This window comes from Neomonachus schauinslandi, chromosome 7, assembly GCF_002201575.2.
Source record: "Neomonachus schauinslandi chromosome 7, ASM220157v2, whole genome shotgun sequence".
NCBI lineage: Eukaryota > Metazoa > Chordata > Mammalia > Carnivora > Phocidae > Neomonachus > Neomonachus schauinslandi.
The window spans coordinates 150380719-150404466 of NC_058409.1; the positions used below are offsets into that span (position 1 = coordinate 150380719).

The 23748-nt window shown below is 49.2% G+C and overlaps 1 protein-coding gene across 1 annotated transcript in view; it reads right to left on the reverse strand.

Moving 5' to 3' along the window:
• Positions 1 to 226: 226 nt before the first annotated feature.
• Positions 227 to 23748, reverse strand: part of CEP72 (centrosomal protein 72) — a 36217-nt gene continuing 12695 nt past the window's right edge. The window contains exons 4-12 of the mRNA XM_021687088.1: positions 23092 to 23200; positions 14937 to 15115; positions 13403 to 13585; positions 12789 to 13090; positions 10530 to 10668; positions 9270 to 9466; positions 3482 to 3608; positions 1110 to 1221; positions 227 to 384 (exon numbers count right to left, since the gene is read on the reverse strand). Of these exons, the coding sequence (XP_021542763.1) occupies positions 228 to 384; positions 1110 to 1221; positions 3482 to 3608; positions 9270 to 9466; positions 10530 to 10668; positions 12789 to 13090; positions 13403 to 13585; positions 14937 to 15115; positions 23092 to 23200 (1505 nt within the window). The 3' untranslated portion in view covers position 227. The remainder of the gene's footprint in view (positions 385 to 1109; positions 1222 to 3481; positions 3609 to 9269; positions 9467 to 10529; positions 10669 to 12788; positions 13091 to 13402; positions 13586 to 14936; positions 15116 to 23091; positions 23201 to 23748) is intronic.

Sequence of the window (23748 nt, forward strand, 5' to 3'; positions counted from 1 at the left end):
AGAGACAGATCAATCCTGTCTTTATTAGGACGTTTTAGAAAACCAAGCTACAGGCCCTGAATACATTGCAAAACACTTAGGATAGTTACGGACAGAAGACCCAGCTCTTGCCAACAAATGCACTAGGTAGAAAAGAGCTCCCACGTTTTACTAGGCTTGGCAAAACAAATACAAATGCGCCAGCCACGGCACCTGGAGGCCAGGTGTGGTGCACAGGTGGGGGGGCACTAGCAGCCGCCGAGGCTGGTACTGCTGTGCGGGAACAGGGCCAGCGCCTTCTTGAGCTCCTTATAGCTCCAGTGTAGCTGCTCCACCTCGGCCTTGTGCTGCACCCGCACCTGGCTCAGCTCCTGCAGGAGATGCTCGTTGGTGCTGACCAGGGAGCTGGAGGAGAGCACAGGAGGGCGACACCTGAGCCCCTCCCAGGTCCAGCCTGCCGCCTCCTGTCCAGCAGCGTCCTCCCTCACCTGGCCAGGCCCGGTCCCCACAGCCAGCGCCCTCCTGCCTCCCATGGGCTCCTGCCGTCCGGCCCTCGCCTCCCGCCGGGCAGTGCCGGGCCTGACCCGGGTCCTCAGCCGCCCCGCCACTCCAGCCACGGCTGTTTGTCAGAAAACCGTCCTGGTCCGGAAAGCCAGCAAACTACGTCCTAACTCCAGAGACGATCCCCAGTCTGGCGTGTTTCCAGCTCCTGGTCAAATGCAAAGGGGCCCCTTACTGATGCTGACGTAGTGACAGTGTAATTCAGAGTCTTGGTCTCGTGGTGCTGTCGGCTACTTCTACCGCGACAAGCACCTTAGGAAGGAATCGCTGCTGTGCTCATCCACTCGGCCGTCTGCAAACTGCCCTCACCATCTCACTGACGTCTCTCATGTGCCCCTCACCTCTCCCGGCCACACCTCACAGTCACACCCTCAGGTCACACCTCACAGAATACTGCAGCAAGAAGGGACTTGCTTTTCCTTAAGAAAGGGAAGCTCAGGGAAGTTCCAAGTCAATGCAGAGACACACGCGGCCCAGAACCCCACCTGCAATGACACTACCGGGCTCCTCTGTGCCCCATGATGGGACCAGGGCTGGCCCTGCTCCACCCACGCCTCCCGAGCAGGCACCTGTGGCTCTCCTGCAGCATCTGGGTGAGCTCCTGGATCTTGTCATAGTGCTCCAGATGCTGCTTTAATTCCACAATCTCACCAGAGAGCCTCTTCACACTGGTTTGAAGTCCTGAAAGAGAAAAACCATAACATCATTGAGTGAAATTCACCCACAGGTTTTAAAAACTACAATAGTTCAAGAGTTTAAGCAGGATCAGGGATACGAGAACAACACTATAGTTTGGAAAAGGTCCATCTGTGTTAGCCAAAGATAGCCTCAGGCCTCTGCCCTCCAGATACCTGGGGAACAAGTCTCCGCATGGAGGGCACAGAGTAGGGACAGAGGTGGGTGTGGCACCAGCCGGAGGCTCCTGCCCCTCACTGGACCTGCTGCTGGCAGGGAAGGGCGTTCAACGCCTCTCTTCCACCAGGCAGTGGGCTGGGCCTGCAGCTTTGGGGACAAGCGACAAGACATGTCTCTGCTGTGTCCTCTGGTCACAGCGTGTCTGGATTCCATCCACACGACTCCTGTCTCTGGGTTTCCAACTCGACAGGGAAAGAAATATATCATTTATTGGCTCTGAAACCCGAAACCAGGACCCAAATAAATCCACATAAAACTACACAATACGAGAGACAACAGGAGAGCCAGAGTGGGAGGTGCGGGCAGAGGGACGGCAAGGACACCGACAGGAGGCTCCAAGAGCAGAGGCAGAGGGCCCTAAAAGCGCTACGATGAGGCCACACTACTCAGCATCTGTACCCCCTACGCCGCCACTGCAGGGCTGGCGAAGGGGATTCTGGGAAGAGGGCAGTGATGGCATGGTTTCGGCGTCCCCCAGAACCCCCCAGTCCAACAGCAAGAGTGACTAGATGACAAAACCAGAGCCCTGCAGACAACATTACAGCCCCTAGGGGTGTGGCAGCCTCGAGACCCAGACACGAGAGAGCCACAAGCCCTGCGTGGTAGCCACCTCTGTGGGAGGGAAGCAGTGATCAGCAGCCGGGCAGCACTAGGTGTCCCCCATTTTCACAGGAAGCCCCTGCTGGGCAACTCAGGACCCACGGCTGACACAAGAGAGGCTCAGCCTCCTCCAGGAGGTCAGACCAGGGGGCCCCTGGGTGGTCTGAAGGGACTGCAGCAACCCTGGCCCCTTGAGGCTAACCTGTCCAGCCCCCGCCCCCAGAAGAGGGTTGTACTACAGAGGCCTGTTTGTGAGGGCCCCGCTCGGGCAGGACAGGACACCAGAGAGAAGTGGGGGAGTGAACAGGGCCTGGGTGGGAAGTTCGGAGCACTGCCTGACCCGCCCCGGAAATGCGGAGGACGAATGCCACGTGCAGGTGAACAGCACCGGGGTGCTGAGGGCAGACCCCACACAAAGGTGCTGCCCTCGGACATCAGAAGCCACACCCAGGACATCAAAACCAGGACCAAATATTTCAGAATGAGCTAAAGATCAAAAAGAAATGATACAAGAAATGGAGGAACGAGTCAGACCTGAGAATGTCAAAGAGGAGGTGGCCAAACTCAGGCCCGAGCTCGCGGCAGAGGAAAGCTTCACGGGAAATGAAGGCTGAGCAAGAAGGAGCCCAAAAGCAAGTGAAGAGGATGATGACATCTCAAGACGCAGGTGAAAGGGGGAAAAGTTTTTTACATGGAAGTTAAAGAAAAGACTACCAAGAACTCAGTGCTTAACAAAACAACCCAATAAACACAACGGAAGAGACCTGAGCAGGTCGTGTCACAAAGACGACCGACCAGGGTGACGGTCTCTGTGGCTGTGCTCCCGCGGCCAAGCCCACCGGGAGTGCGTGGAGAGACCTCCTCTGAGGCCCTTTATGAACAGTTTTCAGACCCCTGGGAGGTAAGACCCACACGACACTCGGCGGGCCAGTCCTCAGGGAAGTTAAAGCCTCCAAGGGACCTTGCAGTTCACACCCAGACGAAGCTCACAGAAGACATACACCACCACCAGCTCCTCACTCAAAACCCTGCAATCTGAGATACCAAGTGCACCTTGGTAAAAACGTCAAAACAGAAGTAAAGACACTGAAGAGAGGGAGATGAAAGCGAGCTGGACGTGGAAGAAACAGTGACAACAGGGACAAAGCACTGCCCTGCTCTGGAGAGCCGACGCAGCAGAGATGTGGCCATCTGCACGCTCCGAGAGGCAGGTGGGGTGCCCCACGTCCGCCGCGCCACCACCAGCATGGCCGACCCCAGAGGCTCTGGGGAACCTCTGCTGGGAGCCTGCGGGAGCGGCTCTCATGAGCCACGATGACCTCACAGCCCTTTACAGCGTGTACTGGACCTGAATTCTGAATCCTGTAACTTAGAATGAAGTCTACAAACAAGGGTTTGAACACTCACACGTCACCAAATAACTCACCAGTGATCTGCACATTTAACGTAGCTGCAGTGTCTGCATTGTTTGCTTCTTTTTTCATGCTGAACAAAAGAGCCTTTAAGCTACTATTCTCCTCCAAAGATTTGTCTAAATGTTGCCTCAAGTCATCCTACAGACACAGAACAACACACTTAAAACAGATGAGTCAAATTCAGTAAAATGTATATACAAAATTAAGCGAAATCTCTCGAGATCACCAGACATCAGTTCTCCTTTATGTATCATAACCGAGAAATCACAACGTGAACAAGAGAAATCAGTTGCCCCCGGCTGAGTAGCACAGTGTCCTGACAGACAAAGGGGCGGCACAGGTCACATGGGGTCACACTGTGTGCCCAGCGTCCCTGTTGAGGGAGATGTGCTGGCTGCTGGAGACCTGCCTCCTACAGGAAGGCCCCGTGGTCACCACAGCCTGGCTGCCCATCCCTTCTCAAGGAGCAGGAACAAGAGCCGGGCAGCATGCCAGCCCCACGTGGTCCTTCTAGGCTCACTTCTTGGGCAAAAGCACAGGCAGATCCCAGGGCTTTGTGCTCCCCGAGGCAGGCCCCTCCCTGCAGGAGCCCCATCCTGTTCTTGTCCTCAGTGTGTAAGCACATGGGCTTATACCTGCCATCCCCACCACAGGCGGGAGCTGCAGACAAAGTAGGCTCCTGTCCCACCCTCCAAGATGGCGGCAAAGCCCAGCACGCCATGAGACATTGAAGGGGAGGGAAGGGCACGGAGACCACTGTGAGAGCTGGTGGCACCTGGGCCATTAAAGCCATGGCTGGGGCGCCTGGGTGGCTCAGTTGGTTAAGCGACTGCCTTCGGCTCAGGTCATGATCCTGGAGTCCCGGGATCGAGTCCCGCATCGGGCTCCCTGCTAAGCGGGGGGTCTGCTTCTCCCTCTGCCCTCTTCCCTCTCGTGCTCTCTGTCTCTCATTCTCTCTCTCAAATAAATAAATAAAATCTTTAAAAAAAAAAAAAAAAACCACGGCTGCCCAGAGCAGGGGGCCTCCCTGCCTGCATAGAAACCAGCAGGCGCATCCCCACTAGGGGAGTGAGCATCTCAGTCTCAAGGTAACAGGGGCCCTTGCTTTCAGGAAACTGCTAGCTCATTCTCCCTGCTGACAGCCCACCCAGTGCACCGAGCCCTCTGTGTGCACACACACTCTAGGCAGTGCAGAAACTGCTGCATGGCGAGCTGAGCCCGACGGTTTGTCTCCCCAAAACGTGGTGAGTTCCGAGAGGGCAGGGGCTGGGCCCTGGTCCTGATGAAGGTCTCAGCGGAGGCTGGAGCAGGAGCAGTGGACCGATCACACGCCAACGTGCACGGCACCACTGCTGGGAGCCACGCTGGAAAGGCTTGGAAGCAGGGCCTCTGCTAAGGCCAGTTTCCTGGGCATCAGGACCTGAGGAAACACGACCGCAGAACCGGCGTCTTCACAACGGGGAGGAAAGCAGGATCGGCAATGGACCCTTCAGAAACGGGACTCCTTCCGTGAGAAGTAGCTCCTGACGGCGTCACTGGGGTGGATCTCAGAAGGGCACTGAGCAGGGCTCTGGGGCAGCCCGAGGGTTCTGGATCACTCATCCAGGCAGGGCCTGTAGGACAGGGTCAGTCAGCCCGTCGTCAGAGGCGAAGGAGCGACACCTCTGCGCACGTCTTCCATGTCAGACTGCATCACTCAGAGACACCTGGGGCCTGTCTGCCTGGATTCCACTGGTCCCAAACTCAGCAGCGTAGGGAAACGGGGGGTAACCCACACATCTGCACCAAACCCCAAAGCCGTGGTCCTCTGTTTTCATGGTTAACAGGCCATGCTGTGTCCCATGGGGTCAACACTGTCCCACAAAAATGACATTCTGCACAGTGATTATGGTGCAGGCTCACGGGGCTCCAATTCTTTCCGGATGTACCCACTACTTGTGTGCATGCATGTCTACGGTGTATCTCAAGACCAGAAGAGGCTGCCAATATCATTTCATTATTTTTATTTTTCATCTTTTTCTGTAAAAGCAAAGCTTTACAGGGCATCTCTGAGATGGCAGGTTATCATAAAATACGATCTCAGATGGTCCAGAGATCCGTCTTGCAGCAATCCTGTGGCTACTCGCATTCCCACCTTACAAATAACACAGCCGATAGAGAGGCTGGGGCAGGCAGCTCCCAAGATGGCCCAAGGGTGCTCCTGCCGTCACGTGGTGTCCTGCCCTCACGTGGGTGGGCCTGCTGACTGGATCCCAACATACCATGCACAAGCAATGACACATCCCTCTCAAGAGCAGGGAACGAAGGATGGCCTTCTACTCAGGCACTCTCTGGCTCTGACCAGCAGCTGGCAGCCTAAAGAGAGGCCCACATGCGCAGAGCCAAGCCTGCCTGCGTGCGAGGGAATGCCCACCTCCATCAAGCCTCCAAAGGGGACCAGGGCCCCCTCGGCAACGTGACAGCAAGACCCTGAGTCAGATGCACAGCTCAGCTGCACTGGGACTCCCGACCCACACAAGCTGTGGGTATACGTGCTGCTGGTGAAGGGGCTGCACTCCGGGGTAACGTGCTGGACAGCACACGCACATGCACCCCGAGGCTTACATGGCTTGCTCAGACCGAGCCGAATGCGATGTCCCAGCCCATGGGACACAAGCAGTCAGTACTGACTTTTTAAAAGAGGAGCCCCTGAACAGATTCCACACACTAAAACTCAACCATGATGATCAGCAAGGTAAACAAAACTTCCACTGGCTGAAGGCACGACAGACACCGTAAAGGAAAGCGGTTATGGATGAGGTGAGCACCGGATGGCGTGCAGACACAGTGAACCTCAGCACAGTCAAGCGGATGGACGTCCCTTCTCGCACAGAGCGAGCGTCCTCTCTTGGTGAGGAGAACGAAGCTACTTTCACAGCAAACTCGCAGACCCACTACAGCATGAGCAGCTATGGTCCTGGACCTAGTCCGTCCTCCACAGCCACGGCGTGGCCCCCTTACCAACACCTCCCCGCCCCTGGCAACCACTTTCTCCCAACCCACAGGCTGCCTTTTCATTTAGGTTGCGGCTTCCACTGCTGTGCAGAAACTTCTTAGTTTGATGTCGTCCCACTTGTTCAAACATTTTTGCTTTTGTTACCTGCACTTTTGGTGTCAAATTAAAAAAATCATCACCAAGACTCTATCAAGGAGGATTTTCTGTTTTTTTTTCTAGAAGTTCTACAGTTTCAAGTCTTAACATTCAAAAATCTTTAATCCATTTTGAGTTGACTTCTATGTATGGCATTAAGGGTCCGGTCTTCCCAGCATCTTTATCAAAGAGACTGTCCTTTCCTCATTGTGCATTCTTGGTACACAATGGCCATTTATGTATGGGGTTATTTCTGGGGTCTCTATTCTGTTCCATTGATCTATATATCTGTTTTTATGTCAATACCATACTGTTTTGATTACTATAGCTTCCTTCATAATAGAATTTGAAATCAGGGAGTGTGATGCCTCCAACTTTGTTTTTTTTTCAAGACAGGTTTGGCTATTGGGGATCTTTCGTGAAACTAGAAAAAGGAGAATACAAATTTTAAGAAAAATAGTTATACAAATTTTACAATTTTTTAAAATTTCTGTGAAAAATGCCATTGGAATCTTTACAGGGATTGCACTGAATCTGTAGATTACCTTCAGGAGTGTGGCCTTTGAACACTATTAATTTTCCAACCCATGAACATGGGATATCCTTCCATTCATGTCTTTGATTTCTTTCATCCACATCTTACAGTTCTCAGTGTTCAAATCTTTAACCTCTTTAGTTAAATGTATTACTATTTTATTCTTTTTGATGCTATCATAAATGGGATTGTTTCCTCTTCAGATAAATTGTTGGTGTAAAAAAACACAACTGATTTCTATTATGTTGATTTGTGTCCTGCAACTTCACTGAATTTATTAGTTCTAATGCATTTTTGTTGTTGTTGTTGTTGTTGTTGAGTCTTTAAGATTGTTTTACACATGCAATCCTGTCCTCTGCAAACAGATGATCTTATTTCTTCCTTTCCGACCTGGATGTCTCCTTTTCCTGCACGCTCTTGCTACCATTCCCAGTGCTGCGCTGAGCAGACCTCACAGGACTGCATGTCTGTGTCTGGTCGTGGCTCCTGGCTCAGAAAGCAAGGTTTGGTTTTCTTCCACCGATCACATGTCAGCTGTGGCCTTGTCCTAAGTGGCTAAACTTTAGGGTGTTGAGGAAACTTTCCTATTTACCTATTTTGTTGACTTTTTATGATGGATAGAGTGTTGAGTTTTGTCAAATGCTTTTCTCCATCTATTGAGATGATTGTGTGGGTTTGATCTTTCAGTCTGTTTATGTGGTGTATTAATTAGCATTTGTTGAACCGACCTTGCATTCCAGGGGGAAATCCCACTTAGTGATAGTGTATACTTTTTTGGATGTGTTCTTAAATTTGATTTCCTAGTATTTTATTGTGAATTTTTAAATTATGTTCACCAGAGAAATAAGCCTCTAGTTTTCTTGTGGTGTTTTTGCTTTTCTGCTATCAGGGTGATGCTGGCTTCATAAATGGTATGGAAGTGTTCTCTCTACGTCTGTTTTCCAGAAGAGTTTAGGAGTACTAAATCTTCCTTGAATGTGCAGTAGCATTAAGCCATGAAGCCACCTGGTTCTGGGCTTTTCTTTGTTGGGAGGTTTTTGATTATTGCTCAATTTCCTTATTAGTTATTGGTCTGTTCAGGCTTTATTTCTGAGAGAGAGGGAGAAGGGGGGGGTGCACACACATGAGCAGTGGGAAGGAGCAGAGGGAGAGGGAGAATCCCAAGCAGACTCCATGCCCAGAATGGAGCCCAACATGGGGCTTGATCTCATGACCCTGAGATCATGACCTGAGCCGAAATCAAGAGTTGGACACTTAACCAACTGAGCCACCCAACTGTGCCCTTTATTTCTTCTTGATATGGTCTTGGCAGGATGTATGCTTCTAGGAATTTACCCATTTCTTCAAGGTTGTCCAGTGTGGTCACTTATAAGCATTCGTAACACTCCCTTATGATCCTTTTCATTTCTGAGGCATCCACTGCGATGTCTCCTCTTTCATTTGTGATTTTGAGTCTTCTCTTTTTTTCTTAGTCTAACTAAGGGTTTGTGGATTTTGTATATTTTTTTCAAAAACCCAACTCAGTTTTGGGTTTGTTTTTTTTTTCCATTATTTTTCTAATTCTCTATTTGATTTATGTCTGCTCTGATGTTTACAACTTCCTTCCTACCTCCTGCTAACTTTGGGTTTAGCTGGCTCTTCTTTTTCTAGTTCCCTGAGGTGTAAAATTAGGTTGTTTGAGATCGTTCTGTTTTTTTAACATAGGCATTTACATGTAATGGTTTTATCGTGAGGTTAGGAAGGAGGAGGACAGCCTTGCCCAGCCAGGAGTCTTGGCTCAGGGGCCGGGTCCAAGCTGTGCTGGTTCTGGCTGCCCTTGGGCACCACCTGGTGGAGGAAGTCCCTCCGGGCCAATAGCACATCATGGGCCTCTGCTGGCTGGTGCAGGCAGGACAGCAGCAGGGACCCCAGGATCACCCAGCTGACTGGAGCCTCTCTCACCAGTGGTCTAGGCAGCCTGGGCCAGCGAGCACTGGGGCCACAAAAAGTCCACCTCAAGCCCAACTTCATCTGTGCTCTCTCCCCCACTCAGCCTCTCACAGAAGAGACAGCAGCATTCCCCTTCTCTGTGAAGTCAAAACCACGCCCCTATCCCACGTGTGCACGAACAGAAATAACACGAAGGCATGCTCACCATCTCCTTCCGCGCATCGCTGAGTTCCGACACTGCCTCACTCATCTTCACACGGTACTGCTGCTGCTGTTCAGCAAGGTGCTTCTGTAGAGATTTATTTTCCAGAGTAAGGTAGCTAATTTCTTCACTCACACTTGTTGAACTATCCTGAGGTGCTGTAAATTCTTGCACAGAGGACAAAATATGTCTTGCCTGAGCTAGGAGTCAAAACCAAATATTATTACGGCATTTATGTTAAAAGGATGAAGTACAAACAAAATTTGTTCATATATTTTGAGTACACAAACTACATGCCTCAAAAAACACTGACCAGCACGGAGACTGGCAAAGGGACAGGCACAGCACTGAAATCACCTCACTCAGGTTTCTGTACATCCATCCAATCAAGGATAGAAGGTGGACAGACAGGAAAATAGTTTTATTCTAGAGCAAAGGTGTCTCTGAAGAGAAGGCCATGACGGGACAGTTTGGCTGGATGACCTAGTGGCCAGCTGCGCTCTCTTCCACGGCACTGCCAGCTCCTGCTCTTGGCCTGGACCCCAAACACAGTCTGGTCACTCCGCAACTGGGAGCAGGAGGCTAAGATTTACGGGATCAGGATCCAGGGGCTACAGCTGCAGGGCCACAACACTGAGCAAACAGCTCAGCTCTGGGCAGCCCACGGTCTGCAGGAAGGAAGGACCAGCGAGCTCCTGCTCCCACTGGGACACTGAAGGCTGAACCCTGGAAGGGTACACGGTGTGCTCCCGCACCCAGGCTCGGGCAGAAGCAAAGCCACGTCCTCCCTGGGGAGGGACCACCCTCCTGGGCCTCATTCCCAGTGAAAACTCAGCAAATCCAGGGCCCTGGACATGATCACATGTTCAGAGGGTGTGAAGGAGATCGTGGCAGCTCTGCCATCTTTCCAGACCTTCCCATAAAACAGAGCAACAGGAATCAAACATCTGTCAACAGCATCTCCACCAAAACCAGGTGACCAGGCATCTCCATAACGCCAGAGTGCCAGCAGGTGGGAAAACCAACAGCCACAGGCCTGCATGATGCCCCTCATGTCTCACACCCCACGAAGCCACCAGCTGCTTTGCGGAAGGCCACCAGGATGCTCCATGCAGTGCAGTGGGGACGGTGACGGCCAAGGGGGCGGAGCCAGCGAAGTGCGGGACCCAGACAGAACTCAGCAGCAGAACAGCATGTGCAAATGGAATGCTGCCTGGAGGGTGGCCCCAGTGCGGGTCTAAGTGGCCATCCTTCCTGACTCACCCCGGAACACCTCGTTGCCGTGCAGGGACTTGCAGCCGCTCCAGTACCGGTCCACCAGGTCGAGGAGCGCCTCCAGAAGCGCCACCTGCAGCGCAGCCTTCCTCACAGGCGACACAGCCGCATACAGCGTGGGAGCTACCTGCAATGGAGACAGGCGGTGACGCGGAGACTGGGAGTCACTGCCTGATGAGGAGCCTCTGACACAGGCCTACGTGGCACCCTCTGCACATCATGCTGATGCCCTTGTCCATCCAGATTCCACAAGGCTCAGGGGTGGCACAAGCATGGGTGACATCCCTGTACCCGGGGGAACAGCTAAAGGATGCACGAGAAGGCGTCACACCAAGTGGGACAGTCATGAAACCCGCATCACAGTTTCAGCTCTAAGGCTGTGGCACCTCCCACAGTGGCCCGTCCTGGGCCCTCCTGAGCCAGTCCACAAGGACTCCTGGAGGCTGGAGACCCGTCAGAGCCAGTCTTGGCCTGAATGGTCACTGGTACCCAGAAGCCCTGAACGTAATGAAGTCACACGCTGGACCAGGTGGTGGACGGGCCAGGACGACGTGGGCCAAAGGGCTGCCAGGCAGACCAGCAGGCCCTACCCGGGGCCCGCCACACCAGTGCACATCAGCGTCGTGCTCTTTCCCTCCTTTCAGAAATCCCCAGTTTTTAAAAACTATCAAAGAAAGGGGGATGGCCTCTGCTCTCCTGCCCACTTCCCAAGCGTCGGGATTTGGCGAGGGAGGGCGCAGAAGCCCACACCTGTCTCCGGGCCGATCAGCAGAGCTGGGACATGGGCTAGTCCCAGGTCCCCAGGAAGCAGCTCCAAGCAGGAGGCGGGGGAGAGCCCCGCCTAGTGCTCTGCAGTTAGCTAACCTCCAGAGGACTTTTCTACTAAGGAACTTCTGAAAAGCCAGAGACCCTGGAACGAGGCAAGGCGGGTGAAGCCACTTCAGCGGGGACAGCTCCTCACCTCCTGTCACCACTGCCCACCCCAGGCTCCCCAGGAGCAGACCCAGCAAGCGAGCACCACTCTGCCCAAGGTCACAGTGTGCGTGGGGCAGCATGAAAACACTAAGGCCTGGCTGCTCGCCCCAACAAGCTAAGGCTGAGGGCATCCGAGTGAGCAGCTGGTACCAACAGCTCCATCAGAAGCTGTATCTGGACACTTGTCCTCAGGCACAGGTGACAGAGCCAGGGTCCTCAGTGCACTCACTCCAGCTTCTGCCTCCCCCCTGAGGAGCAAAGGGCAGTGCCCACTGCAAGAGGATGATCACCATGAGGCCATAGCCCCAAACTGAGGCAGCCTCCCCTCCTGCCAAGTCCCAGCCCCACAGCGAGGGTACGAGTTCTCCGGGCGAGGCTCTGCACCCAGCGACGTCCATCCTCGGTGAGGGAAGCCAGGCCTCCAGGGCACAGGAAAGGCCCGGGCACATTCCTATCTCAAACATATCCTCATTTTTCTTCTTTCCCTCAATCCAGACAGTGAGAGATTGACCATACAAACAGACAATGACCAGACCCTCTATAAAAGCAGCCTTCTGACCCACGACCCACAGCAACCAGCCAGGAGGTCAAACCATGACCCCTGTAACAATTGGTCCCGTAGCCAGAACTTGATCAGTTAAGTGACAGCTGCCCTAATTTTTCTCCCTGTTTGCAACTCAGGACCGACCACAGGAAGCAAAATCATTCCCCTAACCAACCACATGGGAGGCCAGCGCCTCATGTCTGCCAAACCAGCGATGGGGCCGGGCCCCTTGCCACAGCCTGCTCTGCCTGTGCCCGCCCGAGCTCTGCCCCAATTCCCACCACTGTGCCTCCACCTCCAACAAAGCCAGAGACAAAGGCAACAGAGTCATCACCCATGTGGCTCTGGGTCACTCGGAGGGTGGGAGGATTCTCAGTCCCTACCCAAGACGAGGCCTTTGGAAAACCACAGGATGCATGTGCAGGACACCCTCACAACAGGATCCCTGATGGCTCCCCGGCCAAGGCGATGGGTTCCAGCTCCGAGACAAGCACAGCACGGCTGCGCCTGTGCCTACACTCTTGCCTCAAAGTGCGGAGCGTGGCAGGAAGGGGCGTGGAGCCCGGGAGCACACTTCCGACAGACAAAAGGGTGCGAGTGCTGCGGAGAAACCCGTGTAGAAGCTTCTCCAGCTGGGGGCCGGCGAGCACAGGGGTGGGAGAGGGAGCTCAGCAGCACTCAGCAGCCCCCTGCCTCACCATCCAGTCCTGCTCGGCTCTCCCACTCACCTCTCCGGTGCCACTCCTGCTGTGGGGCCCCTCCTCCTCAGGCTCCGATACCTCAGAGCGAGACAAGGTCCTTTCGCTCCTGCCCTCCGAGCCACTCTGCCTGCTCAGAGTCTCCTCGGGGCTCAAGGATACGTTGGGCCTCTCCAGGTGTCTCAGACACTCCTGGTCTGCAGGTGCCTGGAATCTCCCGCCAGGCATTCTTCGCTTCCTGTACTTTTCAGGAGCAGGCAATGGATTTAACACCTTTTGTGCTGACAAACTTGACTTCTGAGAAAGGGCCGAGTCCTCAATATCTGTGGAATCTGTAAGGGAGGGCGGAACACAGCCCTCAGCAGACCAAGTTCTTCGGCCGCAGTGACCAGTACTGGCATTTAAAAAGGTGTGCACGCACGCGTGTGTGTGCCCCAGTGCGTGCGTGCATACGTGCGCACACACACGGAAAATCCACCCAAAAGTGGTAAAACTGAGCTAATACACTTAACAAATGAATCAACCAATTCCCATATCCTTGACAAAATCACGTACAACAAAGAGAAGTGAGTAAAAACCTAGAATTTGGGAATTACAAAGGATTATAAGAGATTGTAAGGGACTGTAAGCATGAGACTGCTTACCTGGGTGTGGGGTAAAGTGCACGTGCTGTCCACACTGTGGGGGTAGCTCCCCACAGTACTGGTTCTGAAGCCTCTTTTCTGGACCGCACCCTCGAGAGCTGCCCTTCCTCTTCTCATGGCCCTTCCTTATGGAATCCCCACACTGGTGCTGCACTGACTGAGGACTCAGCAGATGTCTGGATTCTATTTTATTAAAAAACATTTTAAAAAGTTTTATTTCATCAGAAATTCCATCTTAACCTTCTGATAGTGTATGACAGCTATCAAGGACATGATTAAGTAAGAAAAAGGTGACTGTGCAGGTTGACTCACACCAGCCACGGCTGCAGACGGCGCTGCGCGCAGGCCCAGCCCCGCCGGCTTCACGCTGACTGCGCAGAAGGAGGACAGCACGGTGCTGGCACAGACACGACAAGCGACAGAACGCCATCCGGAATCCAGAGAGAGACTCAAGTCAACTGCATTAACAGACAGATGTGCCACGGCTACCGAATGAGAAGACAATCTCTTCACAAGCATGGGGCAAAGATTTCTTGTAAGCAAAAAGAACTGTGGCACATCTATCTGTTAAAACACCAGAAAGCACAAACCATATAAAGAGTAGAACTGACAACCTGGGACTTCATCGAGAGCCTCTGCTCCTCGAAGCACGGTTAGCACACAAAAGGCAAGCCAGAGAATGGGAGAGTCTGCAGCACTTACATCTGAGAAAGGGCTTGTATGAAGAAAACCGCAGAGAAAGAACTCTTGTGACCCAGTACCAAGGAGAGAAAAATAGGAGGGGAACAGACCCGAACAGAAATGTCTCATCACTGGTCCTCAGGGAAGTGTGCACGAGAACCAGGAGCAACTCCTACCGCGCTCCCAGAGGAGCCAGACCTGAAAAGACTGACCACGCTGAGCTGGCAAGGACACCCACAGGGCAGATGTCCTCATGCCAGCAGGTGAATCCTGGGATTTCAGCCCAAATGTATGCCTCAACCTGTTGTTGTCTTCAGGAAAATTTCTCAGAAACTCAAAACAGAAGAAGAAACGGAGCTGTAGCACATACACAAGTCCTGGTGGAACACAGAGGACCCGAGCAAAGCCCGTGAAGAAATCCACGCGCTGCAAAGACTTCCCAACGTCCGCATCCGGTCTAAAGTTCAAACCTGGCAGGCTGAGCGCTCAGCGTCTCCTAAGCTAAGTGAATATCCCCCCGTGGCGGGGACGGAAACCAGTGTCACCAGCCAAGGGACACTTTATCTGTCTACTCTGACCTTTTGGGTCTCCCCTGTAAGTAGAACTGCAGTTGATCTGAGGAAGGACACAGTTTGAACAACCATGCAGAACTATATACTCAATTATGCTAACACTATCTGTCACAATTCTATAATCCAAACTACTAGTATTTACAATTTCACAGAGACGTCACGAGGATTCTGTAGGTAAAGGTGAGTTTTCTGGAAAGTGCTGTGTGTCAGGAGGCCAGAGATTACCAGCACCCCAGCACAGGCTGGGCCCACTGGGCCTTTGTGGCCAGGTAGCAGCCTACCTTGGGAACTGTGGAGGTCGGCCTCTCGCTCCCTCTGGCTGGAACTTGCGCTCCCAGGAGGGTTGCTCAAGTCCCACTCGCACTCAGCAATGAGGTTCAGGACCGCCTCGTCATCTGCATCCATGACCAAGCACTTCTTGGCCGAGGGGTCAGTGCACGGGGCCCTAGAGTGGCATGGTCTGCAAGGAAAAGCAAACTCAGTGCTGTCGTTTAAGCCAGCATCCCGCGCCAGCACACGCAGACCCCGTGAAGGAAGACGAGGGCCCTGCCGGCACGGCCACACGGTCTCCAGGGAGGAGAAGGTGGTGCACGGCAGAAAATGGCTCCCAGTGCCTTTACTAAAGAAGTCGATGCAGGACATCCCCAGGACAAGTGCTGATGAAAAGAAGGTCATGTGATGTCACCATGCCATCCAAACAGGGTCCAAAACCCCAGTAGGGTCCATTCAAGAAAGTTCCAGAAAGCTCCTGTTCTGACATCCCCTAGCGAGTTCTCTTCCTACCATATCCACAACGTGACGGGTGTCAAGAAAGTTAAAGGACATGGTGTTCCAAGTTTCTATCTTTACATTAAGTGAAAATCTCTCCATATTGACTGAATATGAGGTGTTTTACGATACAACATCCCTACCAATGGCGACCCTCCATAGGAAGGTGAACACACACAAAGGGGAGTTCATTTCCAACACAGGCAGCTTACAAAATCTTTCTTTTTTTTTAAAGATTTTATTTATTTATTTGACAGCGAGAGAGGGAATACAAGCAGGGGGAGTGGGAGAGGGAGAAGCAGGCTTCCTGCTGAGCAGGGAGCCCGATGTGGGGCTCAATCCCAGGACCCTGGGATCATGACCTGAGCCGACGGCAGACGCTTGATGACTGAGCCACCCAGGCGCCCCTGGAATCTCTTCAAGATAATACTCAATCACATACTATGAGTGCTGGTTTTACGATATCTGATCATACTCTAAGAAATGGATACTATTCATCATTTTCTACTTCTGAGAGTTTTCCAACTCACCGCAGAGGGAAGGGGACTTGGGTTCTCTTTCTAGGTCTGCCCACAGAAACCTGACACCTGACACGTTTCTGTCTCATGGGTCTCCAAGTCACCTCTGGATCATGAGGCTGCACCAGGTTATGAGTGGGCTCTCTGAGTTCTAAACTCTGTGACAGTCAGTCTTGAGACTGTTAAGGACAAGTAAACTAAATAAACAGAAATAAATAAATAGAAACACATCCCATCTTCATGGACTGGAAGACTTAACACTGTTAAAATGTCAGTACTCCCTAAAGCAACCTACAGAATCAGTACAATACCTATCAAAATCTCAATGACATCTTTTGCAGAAATAGAAAAACACATCCTAAAATGCATCTCAAGGGACTCCAAATGGCCAAACAATCTTGAAAAAGAAGAGCAAGTATTAGAACTCAGATACGGCAGAAATGCTGGCATTATCAGACTACGATTTAAAACAACTGTAAGTAATAATGCCAACAGATCTAATGAAAAAGCAACAACATATAAGAACACATGGGAGGGGCACCTGGGTGGCTCAGTCGTTAAGCGTCTGCCTTCGGCTCAGGTCATGATCCCAGGGTCCTGGGATCAAGCCCCGCATCGGGCTCCCTGCTCTGCGGGAAGCCTGCTTCTCCCTCTCCCACTCCCCCTGCTTGTGTTCCCGCTGTCACTGTCTCTCTCTCTCTGTCAAATAAATAAAATCTTAAAAAAAAAAAAAAAAGAACACATGGGAAATTTAAGCAGAGAGATGGAAATTCTAAGAAAGACTTAAAAAGAAATGCCAGGGATCAAATGCACTGTAAGAGAAATGAAGCAAGTCTCTGATGGGCTCATCAGTAGCCTGGACAAAGCCGAAGGAAGAATCTCTGAGCCCGAGGAGAGCTCAGTATGATCCTCCAAAACTGAAAAACAGAGAAAAAGACTGAAAAAACCCACAGCAGAATACCCAAGAATTGAGGGACAACCACACAGTATAACACATGCTTAATGAGAACATCAGAAAGAGAAAAAGAAACATAAAAAATATTTAAAGTCTGAAAATTTCCTCATCGTCAGACACCAAATCACAGATCCAGGAGGCTCAGAGAACACCGGCAGAATAAACACCCCAAATTTACATCAAGGAATTTCATAATCAAACTGGAGAAAACCAAAGAAAAAGAAAAGAAATGCTGAAATAAGCCAAAGGGAAAAAATACTTTATGTGTAGAGGAACAAATACAAGAATTACATCTGACTCCCCCTCAGAAACCATGCAAGCAACACAAGAGGAAAGTATTTAAATTGCTGAGAGAAAAAACTACCACCCTAGAATTTGGTATCCTGCAAGATTATCCTTCAAAAGTGGAGAGGGCAGCTGGGTGGCTCAGTCAGTTAAGTGTCTGCCTTCAGCTCAGGTCATGATCCTGGGGTCCTGGGATCGAGCCCTGCATCGGGCTCCCTGATCGGGGGCTGGGTGGGGGGGTAGTCTGCTTCTCCCTCTCCCTCTGCTGCTCCCCCTGCTTATGTTTGCTCTCTCATTCTGTCAAATACATAAGTAAAATCTTAAAAAAAAAAAAAGAAAAAGTGGAAAAATAAAGACTTTCTCAGATAAACAGAAATTAGAATGTGTTGCCAGTAGACCTGCCTTGTAAGAAATGTTAAAAGAAGTTCTTTAGAGAGAACAATGATATAGGTCAGAAACTCAGATCTATATAGAAAGGAAGAGCATTGGAGAAGGAATAAAATAAAAATTTTTATTTTATCTTATGCTTAATTGACCTAACAGATGACAGCAACAATGTATTTGATTATGGGTACCCACATATTACCTGCATGATTATAACTTATGCGTCAGTGAAATGAACGAAGCACCTGTGATACAGGGACAGGAGGGTGGAGTTAGGAATGTTTTGTAGTAGGAGGTATTGCCACTACTCGGGAGACAGTGCAATGGTATTTGAAAGTGGACTTGGGGGCGCCTGGGGGGCTCAGTCGGTTGGGCGACTGCCTTCGGCTCGGGTCGTGATCTGGAGTCCCGGGATCGAGTCCCGCGTCGGGCTCCCTGCTCGGCGGGGGGTCTGCTTCTCCCTCTGACCCTCCCCCCTCCCATGCTCTCTCTATCTCATTGTCTCTCTCCAATAAAGAAGTAAAATCTTTAAAAAAATAAATAAATAAATAAAATAAAATCTTAGGGGCGCCTGGGTGGCTCAGTCGTTAAGCGTCTGCCTTCGGTTCAGGTCATGATCCTGGAGTCCCGGGATCGAGTCCCGCATCGGGCTCCTTGCTCGGCGGGGAGTCTGCTTCTCCCTCTGACCCTCTTCCCGCTCGTGCTCTCTGTCTCTCATTCTCTCTCTCTCAAATAAATAAATAAAATCTTAAAAAAAAAAAAAAGAAAGTGGACTTGGATTAGTTGTAAAGGTCTGCTTCATACTCTAGGACAACCATTAAAAAAGGTAAAAATATAACATGCTAACAAAGGAGAGAAAATGGAATGGTGTAACACACTCATTTAGAACCACAAAAGGAAGAAACAGAGCAGAAGACAAGAATAGGAACAAAGAAAACAGAAATGAACATGGTAGATATAAATCCAACCCTATCAACAACCACTTTGAACATCAGTGGGCTAACCGTTCCAATTAAAAGAGATTCAACATGGATCAAAAAACAAGATCCAACTACATGTTGTCTATAAGAAACCCATTTTAAATATAAAGACATATAATGGATAAAAAGTAAATGGTTAGGGGCGCCTGGGTGGCTCAGCCAGTTAAGCGGCTGCCTTCCACTCAGGTCATGATCTTGGGGTCCTGAGATCAAGCCCCACATCGGGCTCCCTGCTCAGATGGAAGTCTGCTTGCTTCTTCCTCTCCCTCTGTTGCTCCCCCTGCTTGTGCTCTCTCACTCATGCTCTCTCTCTCAAATAAAGAAAATCTTTAAAAAAATAAGTAAAGTAAAAAATATATATATATCATGCTGACACTATTCAAAAGAAAGCAGGAACAGCTACATTAATTTCAGATGGAGCAGACTTCAAGGCAAGGAAAGTTACCAGGGATAAGAGAAGCATTACATAAAGGTAGGGGATCAGTTCCCCAAGAAGACAGTAACGTCCTTAACCTGTATGCACTCAACAGCAGAGCACCAAAATACACGAGGCAAAAACTGACAGAACTACAAGGAGAACAGGTGAGTGCACTGGAGACTCAGCACCTCAATACCAGAAATGGACAGACCCAGCTGCCAGAAGATCAGCAAGAACAGCTGAACTCAAGAGCATCATCAATCAAATGGATGTACTGACATCTGTAGATCACTTCATCCAACAGTAGCAGATTACACATTCTTCTTGAGCTTACAAGTCACACTGTGAGCCATAAAACACATCTTAACAAACTTAAAAGAGGAGAATTCATAGAATATCTGCTCTCAGACCACAATGGAATTAAACTAGTAATCAATAACAGAAAGAGAAATGGAAAAGCCCAAATACTTGGAGATTAAAGAGCAAATTCCTAGATAACACATGGCATGAGTCAAAGAAATCTCCAGAGAAATTTAAAAATATTTTGAATTAAATGAAAATGAAAACACACCTTATCAACATTTGTGGGATGCCGTGAAATCACTACTTAGAATGTAATTCATAGCACTGAATGCGTATATTAGGAAAATAGTAATATCTACAATCAATAATCCAAGCTTCCACCTTAGAAAATTAGAAAAAGAAGAGCAAATTAAATCCAAAGTAAGCAGAAGAAAAGAAATAATAAAAATTGGAGCAGCAATCAATGAAACGAAAACAGGAAATCAACAGAGAAAAATCAACAAAACCAAAAGCTAGTTCTTTAAAAATAAGATGGAAAAACCTCTATGCCAGGTTAATTAAGAAAAAAAAGACACATATTACTAATATCAGAAGTGAAAGAGGGATTGTGATGACAGATCCCATGAACATTAAAAGGATAATAAAGAAATACTATGAACAACACTATGCCCACAAATTTGATAATCTAATGAAACAGACCAGTTCCTGGAAACACACATTCTATCAAAATTCACACAAGGAGATATGGATAATCTGAACAGACTTATATACATTAAAGACATTGAATCAGTAATTAATAACCCTCTAAAATACCAAGTCCAGATAGGTTCACCGGTGAGTTCCAGCAAACATTTAAAGAAAAAAATTATACCAATTCTCTATAATCTCTTCCAGAAGATAGAAGCAGAGAGAATACTTCCTAACTCATTCTATGTGGCCAGCCTTATTTTAACATGCAAGAAAACTACAGACCAATAGCTCTCATGAACACAGATGCAAAAATCCTCAACAAAATATTAGCAAATTGTATCCAACCATGTATAAAAAGAATTACAAACCACAACCAAGTGGGATTTATTCCAGGTATGCAAGGCTGATTCAACATTTGAAAATCAATCAATACAATCATCACATCAAAAGACTAAAGAAGAAAATTCATATGCTCATATCAATGGACAGAAAAAGCATTTGACAAAATCCAACATCTATTCATGATAACAATGATCAGCAAACTAGGAATAGAGGGCAACTCCTCAACTAGAAAATCTATGAAAACCTGTAACTAACATCCCACTTAGTGGTGGGAAACTAGCCGCTTCCTTGCTAAGATCAGGACAAGGCTGATCTTGTGTCCTCTCTCATTCCTTCTTCTAAACATCATACTGGAAGTCCCAGCTAATTCAATAAGACAAGAAAAGGAAATAAAAGGTATACAGACTGGGAAGGAAGAAATAAAGTTGTCTTTGTCACAGATACACGATTATCTATGTAGAAAATCCCCAAGAATCAACCAAAGACAAGGCAAAAAAAAAAAAAAAAAAAAAAAAACTCCTGCAAAATAGGGCTGCAAAATACAAGGAGTTATGAGTCGCATTGTGCCCCCCAAAAGATATGAAGTCCCAACACCCTGTACCTCAGAACATGACCTTATTTGGAAATGGGGTCTTCACAGAGGTAATCAAGTTAATATGAGATTAGGCTGGGCCCCTAATTCAACCTGACTGCTATTTTTCTGGGAAACTGGGATACAGAAACAAGCATGCAAAAGGAGAGATTCTGTGAAAAGACACGGAGAGAAAGAAGACAGCCACGTGAAGACAGAGCACTGGTGAGATACATCTGCAAGCCAAGAACACCAAAGATCTCCAGCAAACCACCAGAAGAGTCATGGAATGGATTCTCCCTCACAGCCTCCACAAAGAATAACTCCCCAACATCTTGATTTCAGACTTCTACCCTTAACAACTGAGACAACAAATTTCTGTTATTTTAAGCCACCCAGTCTGTGGTACTTTGTTACATCAGCTCTAGGAAACGAATACACAAGGTTAATATACAAAAGTCAACCTCTTCCTACATACCAATAATGTATGGCATTTGAAATGAAATAGGACAGTACCCTTTACACTAGCATCCAAAAAATGACATATTAGGTATAATCTAACAACACACGTACAAGATCTGTTTGAGGAAAAGTATAAACCTCTGGTAAGTGAAATCAAAGAAGAACTAAAATGGACAGATATTCTATGCTCATAGAGACGAAGACTCAATATTGTCAAGGTGTCAGTTCTTACCAACTCGATCTGTAAGATTCGTTGCAATCCCAGTCAAAATCCCAGCAAGGTATTTTATAGATATCAACAAACTGATAGTTTATATAGAGAGGCAAAAAACCCAGAATAGCCAACAAAATATTGAAGAACAAAGTCAGAGGTCTGACACTACCTGACTCATAATCTCACATGGAGGAAGGGGCTAGGAAACTCTGTGGGGTTTGTCTTTCTAAGAGCCACCAAGCCCATTCATGAGGCTCCACCTTTATGACTTAATCACCTCCCAGAGGCCCCACCTCCTAACACCAGCACCCAGGGAGTTAGGATTCAACATATGAATTTGGGGGGCCACAAACATCCAGACCTTTGCACAGGATACTGGGAATAGCTGTCTACACAGTAATTAAACTAGTTTGAAATGGGGACGTAAGGGGAAGGGGAGCTAAAGGGGATCTGAGGGAACAGGAGACCCCAAGGATTTGGAATTGATCCTGAGATATCAGAACAGAAATTGGCAAAATATGGCCAAAGGTCAAATCTAGCCCACTGCCTATTTTTGTAAATAAAGTTTCATCGGAACACGGTCATTTGTTTAAGTATCACCTATGGTTGCTTTCACGCTACAAAGGCAGAGTTCAAAAGTTGAGAAAGAGATCATATGGTCCACAGAACCAAAAATATTCTCTCCAGCCCTCTTCAAAAAAGAATTGGTCAACCCCTACATTAGAGGAATTTAAAGATGAGCTAAGGCATATAATGCAAGAAGAAAACCAGTAAAGGCTTCAGACAAAACAAAATGGTGTACAAAAATATATAGTCCTAGCACAGTACAAGCAATGTAAACATTGCCGTTTAAAATCAACCTGCAAACCTTGAATACACTTTATGGTTTCAGAACACATTTAAATACTATCAACCTTCACAGTGCACAGTTAAACATAACAACGCAGCTGACAAGAGCTGGGAGGTAGCATGGAAGTGGGATACAGGCAGGCAAAAGATCCCACTGCCACAGCCCAATTACATAGGCAGCACCGGCCACAGGACACTGCGCAGAGAACACAGGAAGGATCATATTCCACGGACTGTCCTACTGGGGTCGGGGAGGAAGGGCCTGTGGCAGCAGTCAGCTACTGCTGAAAGTGCTCACACCCACTAAAGGTGATGTTTGTCTTGTCTGGAGATGAGGAAGGAACTCAAACAGAACCTGAAGACAGGGACAACTACAGAAGTGAGGGGGGCTGCCTCTGAGGCCTGGGCTGAGGAGGAGATAAGGGGCTGTGATTTCTCATCACAAGCCTCTCACGCTATTTGATTTTACATGTGTTACTTTAATAAACATTTTAATATTAAAAAATAACTATGGAGAACATGGACAACAGGGGGAGAGCCCCCACTGGCATCCGAGCATCCCTTTTCCTCTTCTGCACGGCTCCCCTGCAAGTGGCCATCAGCACACAGAGAAGTGTGTGTCTTTTAGGTAAACCTTCTATCAACAGGCAAGTCTGAACAGCTCCTCTCAATGTTCAAAGACCACTTCTGCTCATACCTTCCGACTCTGAAAACAGCTGGGAAGCTCTGCTTTGAGGCGAGTGATTCCTCTGATGTAAAATGCAGCCGGGATGCTTTCCGCTCGCTCTCTCTCACAGGACGGTCATCTAGGGAGAAAATGCCAGAGAAATTAGCAAATGCCATCATGAAACAGGTGACAGGCCCCCAATGACCAAGCCCCACAGGGGCACCTCCTAGCACCCTTGAAGCATATCACCTTCCCCATGGGAATGAAAGTGCCCCCATCACCCACCCTGCAGCCAACTGCACATGACCAGGACTGTCACCACTTTTCAGGGACCTTCTATCCCCCAGGACTGGCACTGCCACAGGAGTCCCCCATAAGCACAGGGCAGACCCAGGAAAGGAATGCTGGGCCATGGTGGCTACACTTGGTTTCCCAGAGATGCCAAGTATGGATTGCAAGAGGGCTGGCCGGGTCACAGAAAGCTACTCTTCAGATGCTACTTTGGGGCACCCTGCTGCCCCTGGGAAAAGAAATACACATGCAATTCACACACGGGCACTTCCTTCTCAGCACTGCCCTCTTTTAATGCACATTCTGGGCGCCCCATGAGGTTCTTGAACCACACTGAGCACATCTGAGATGTCTCTGTGGATAAGAACCCTGAACGTGCTAAAGAGAGGATGTCGT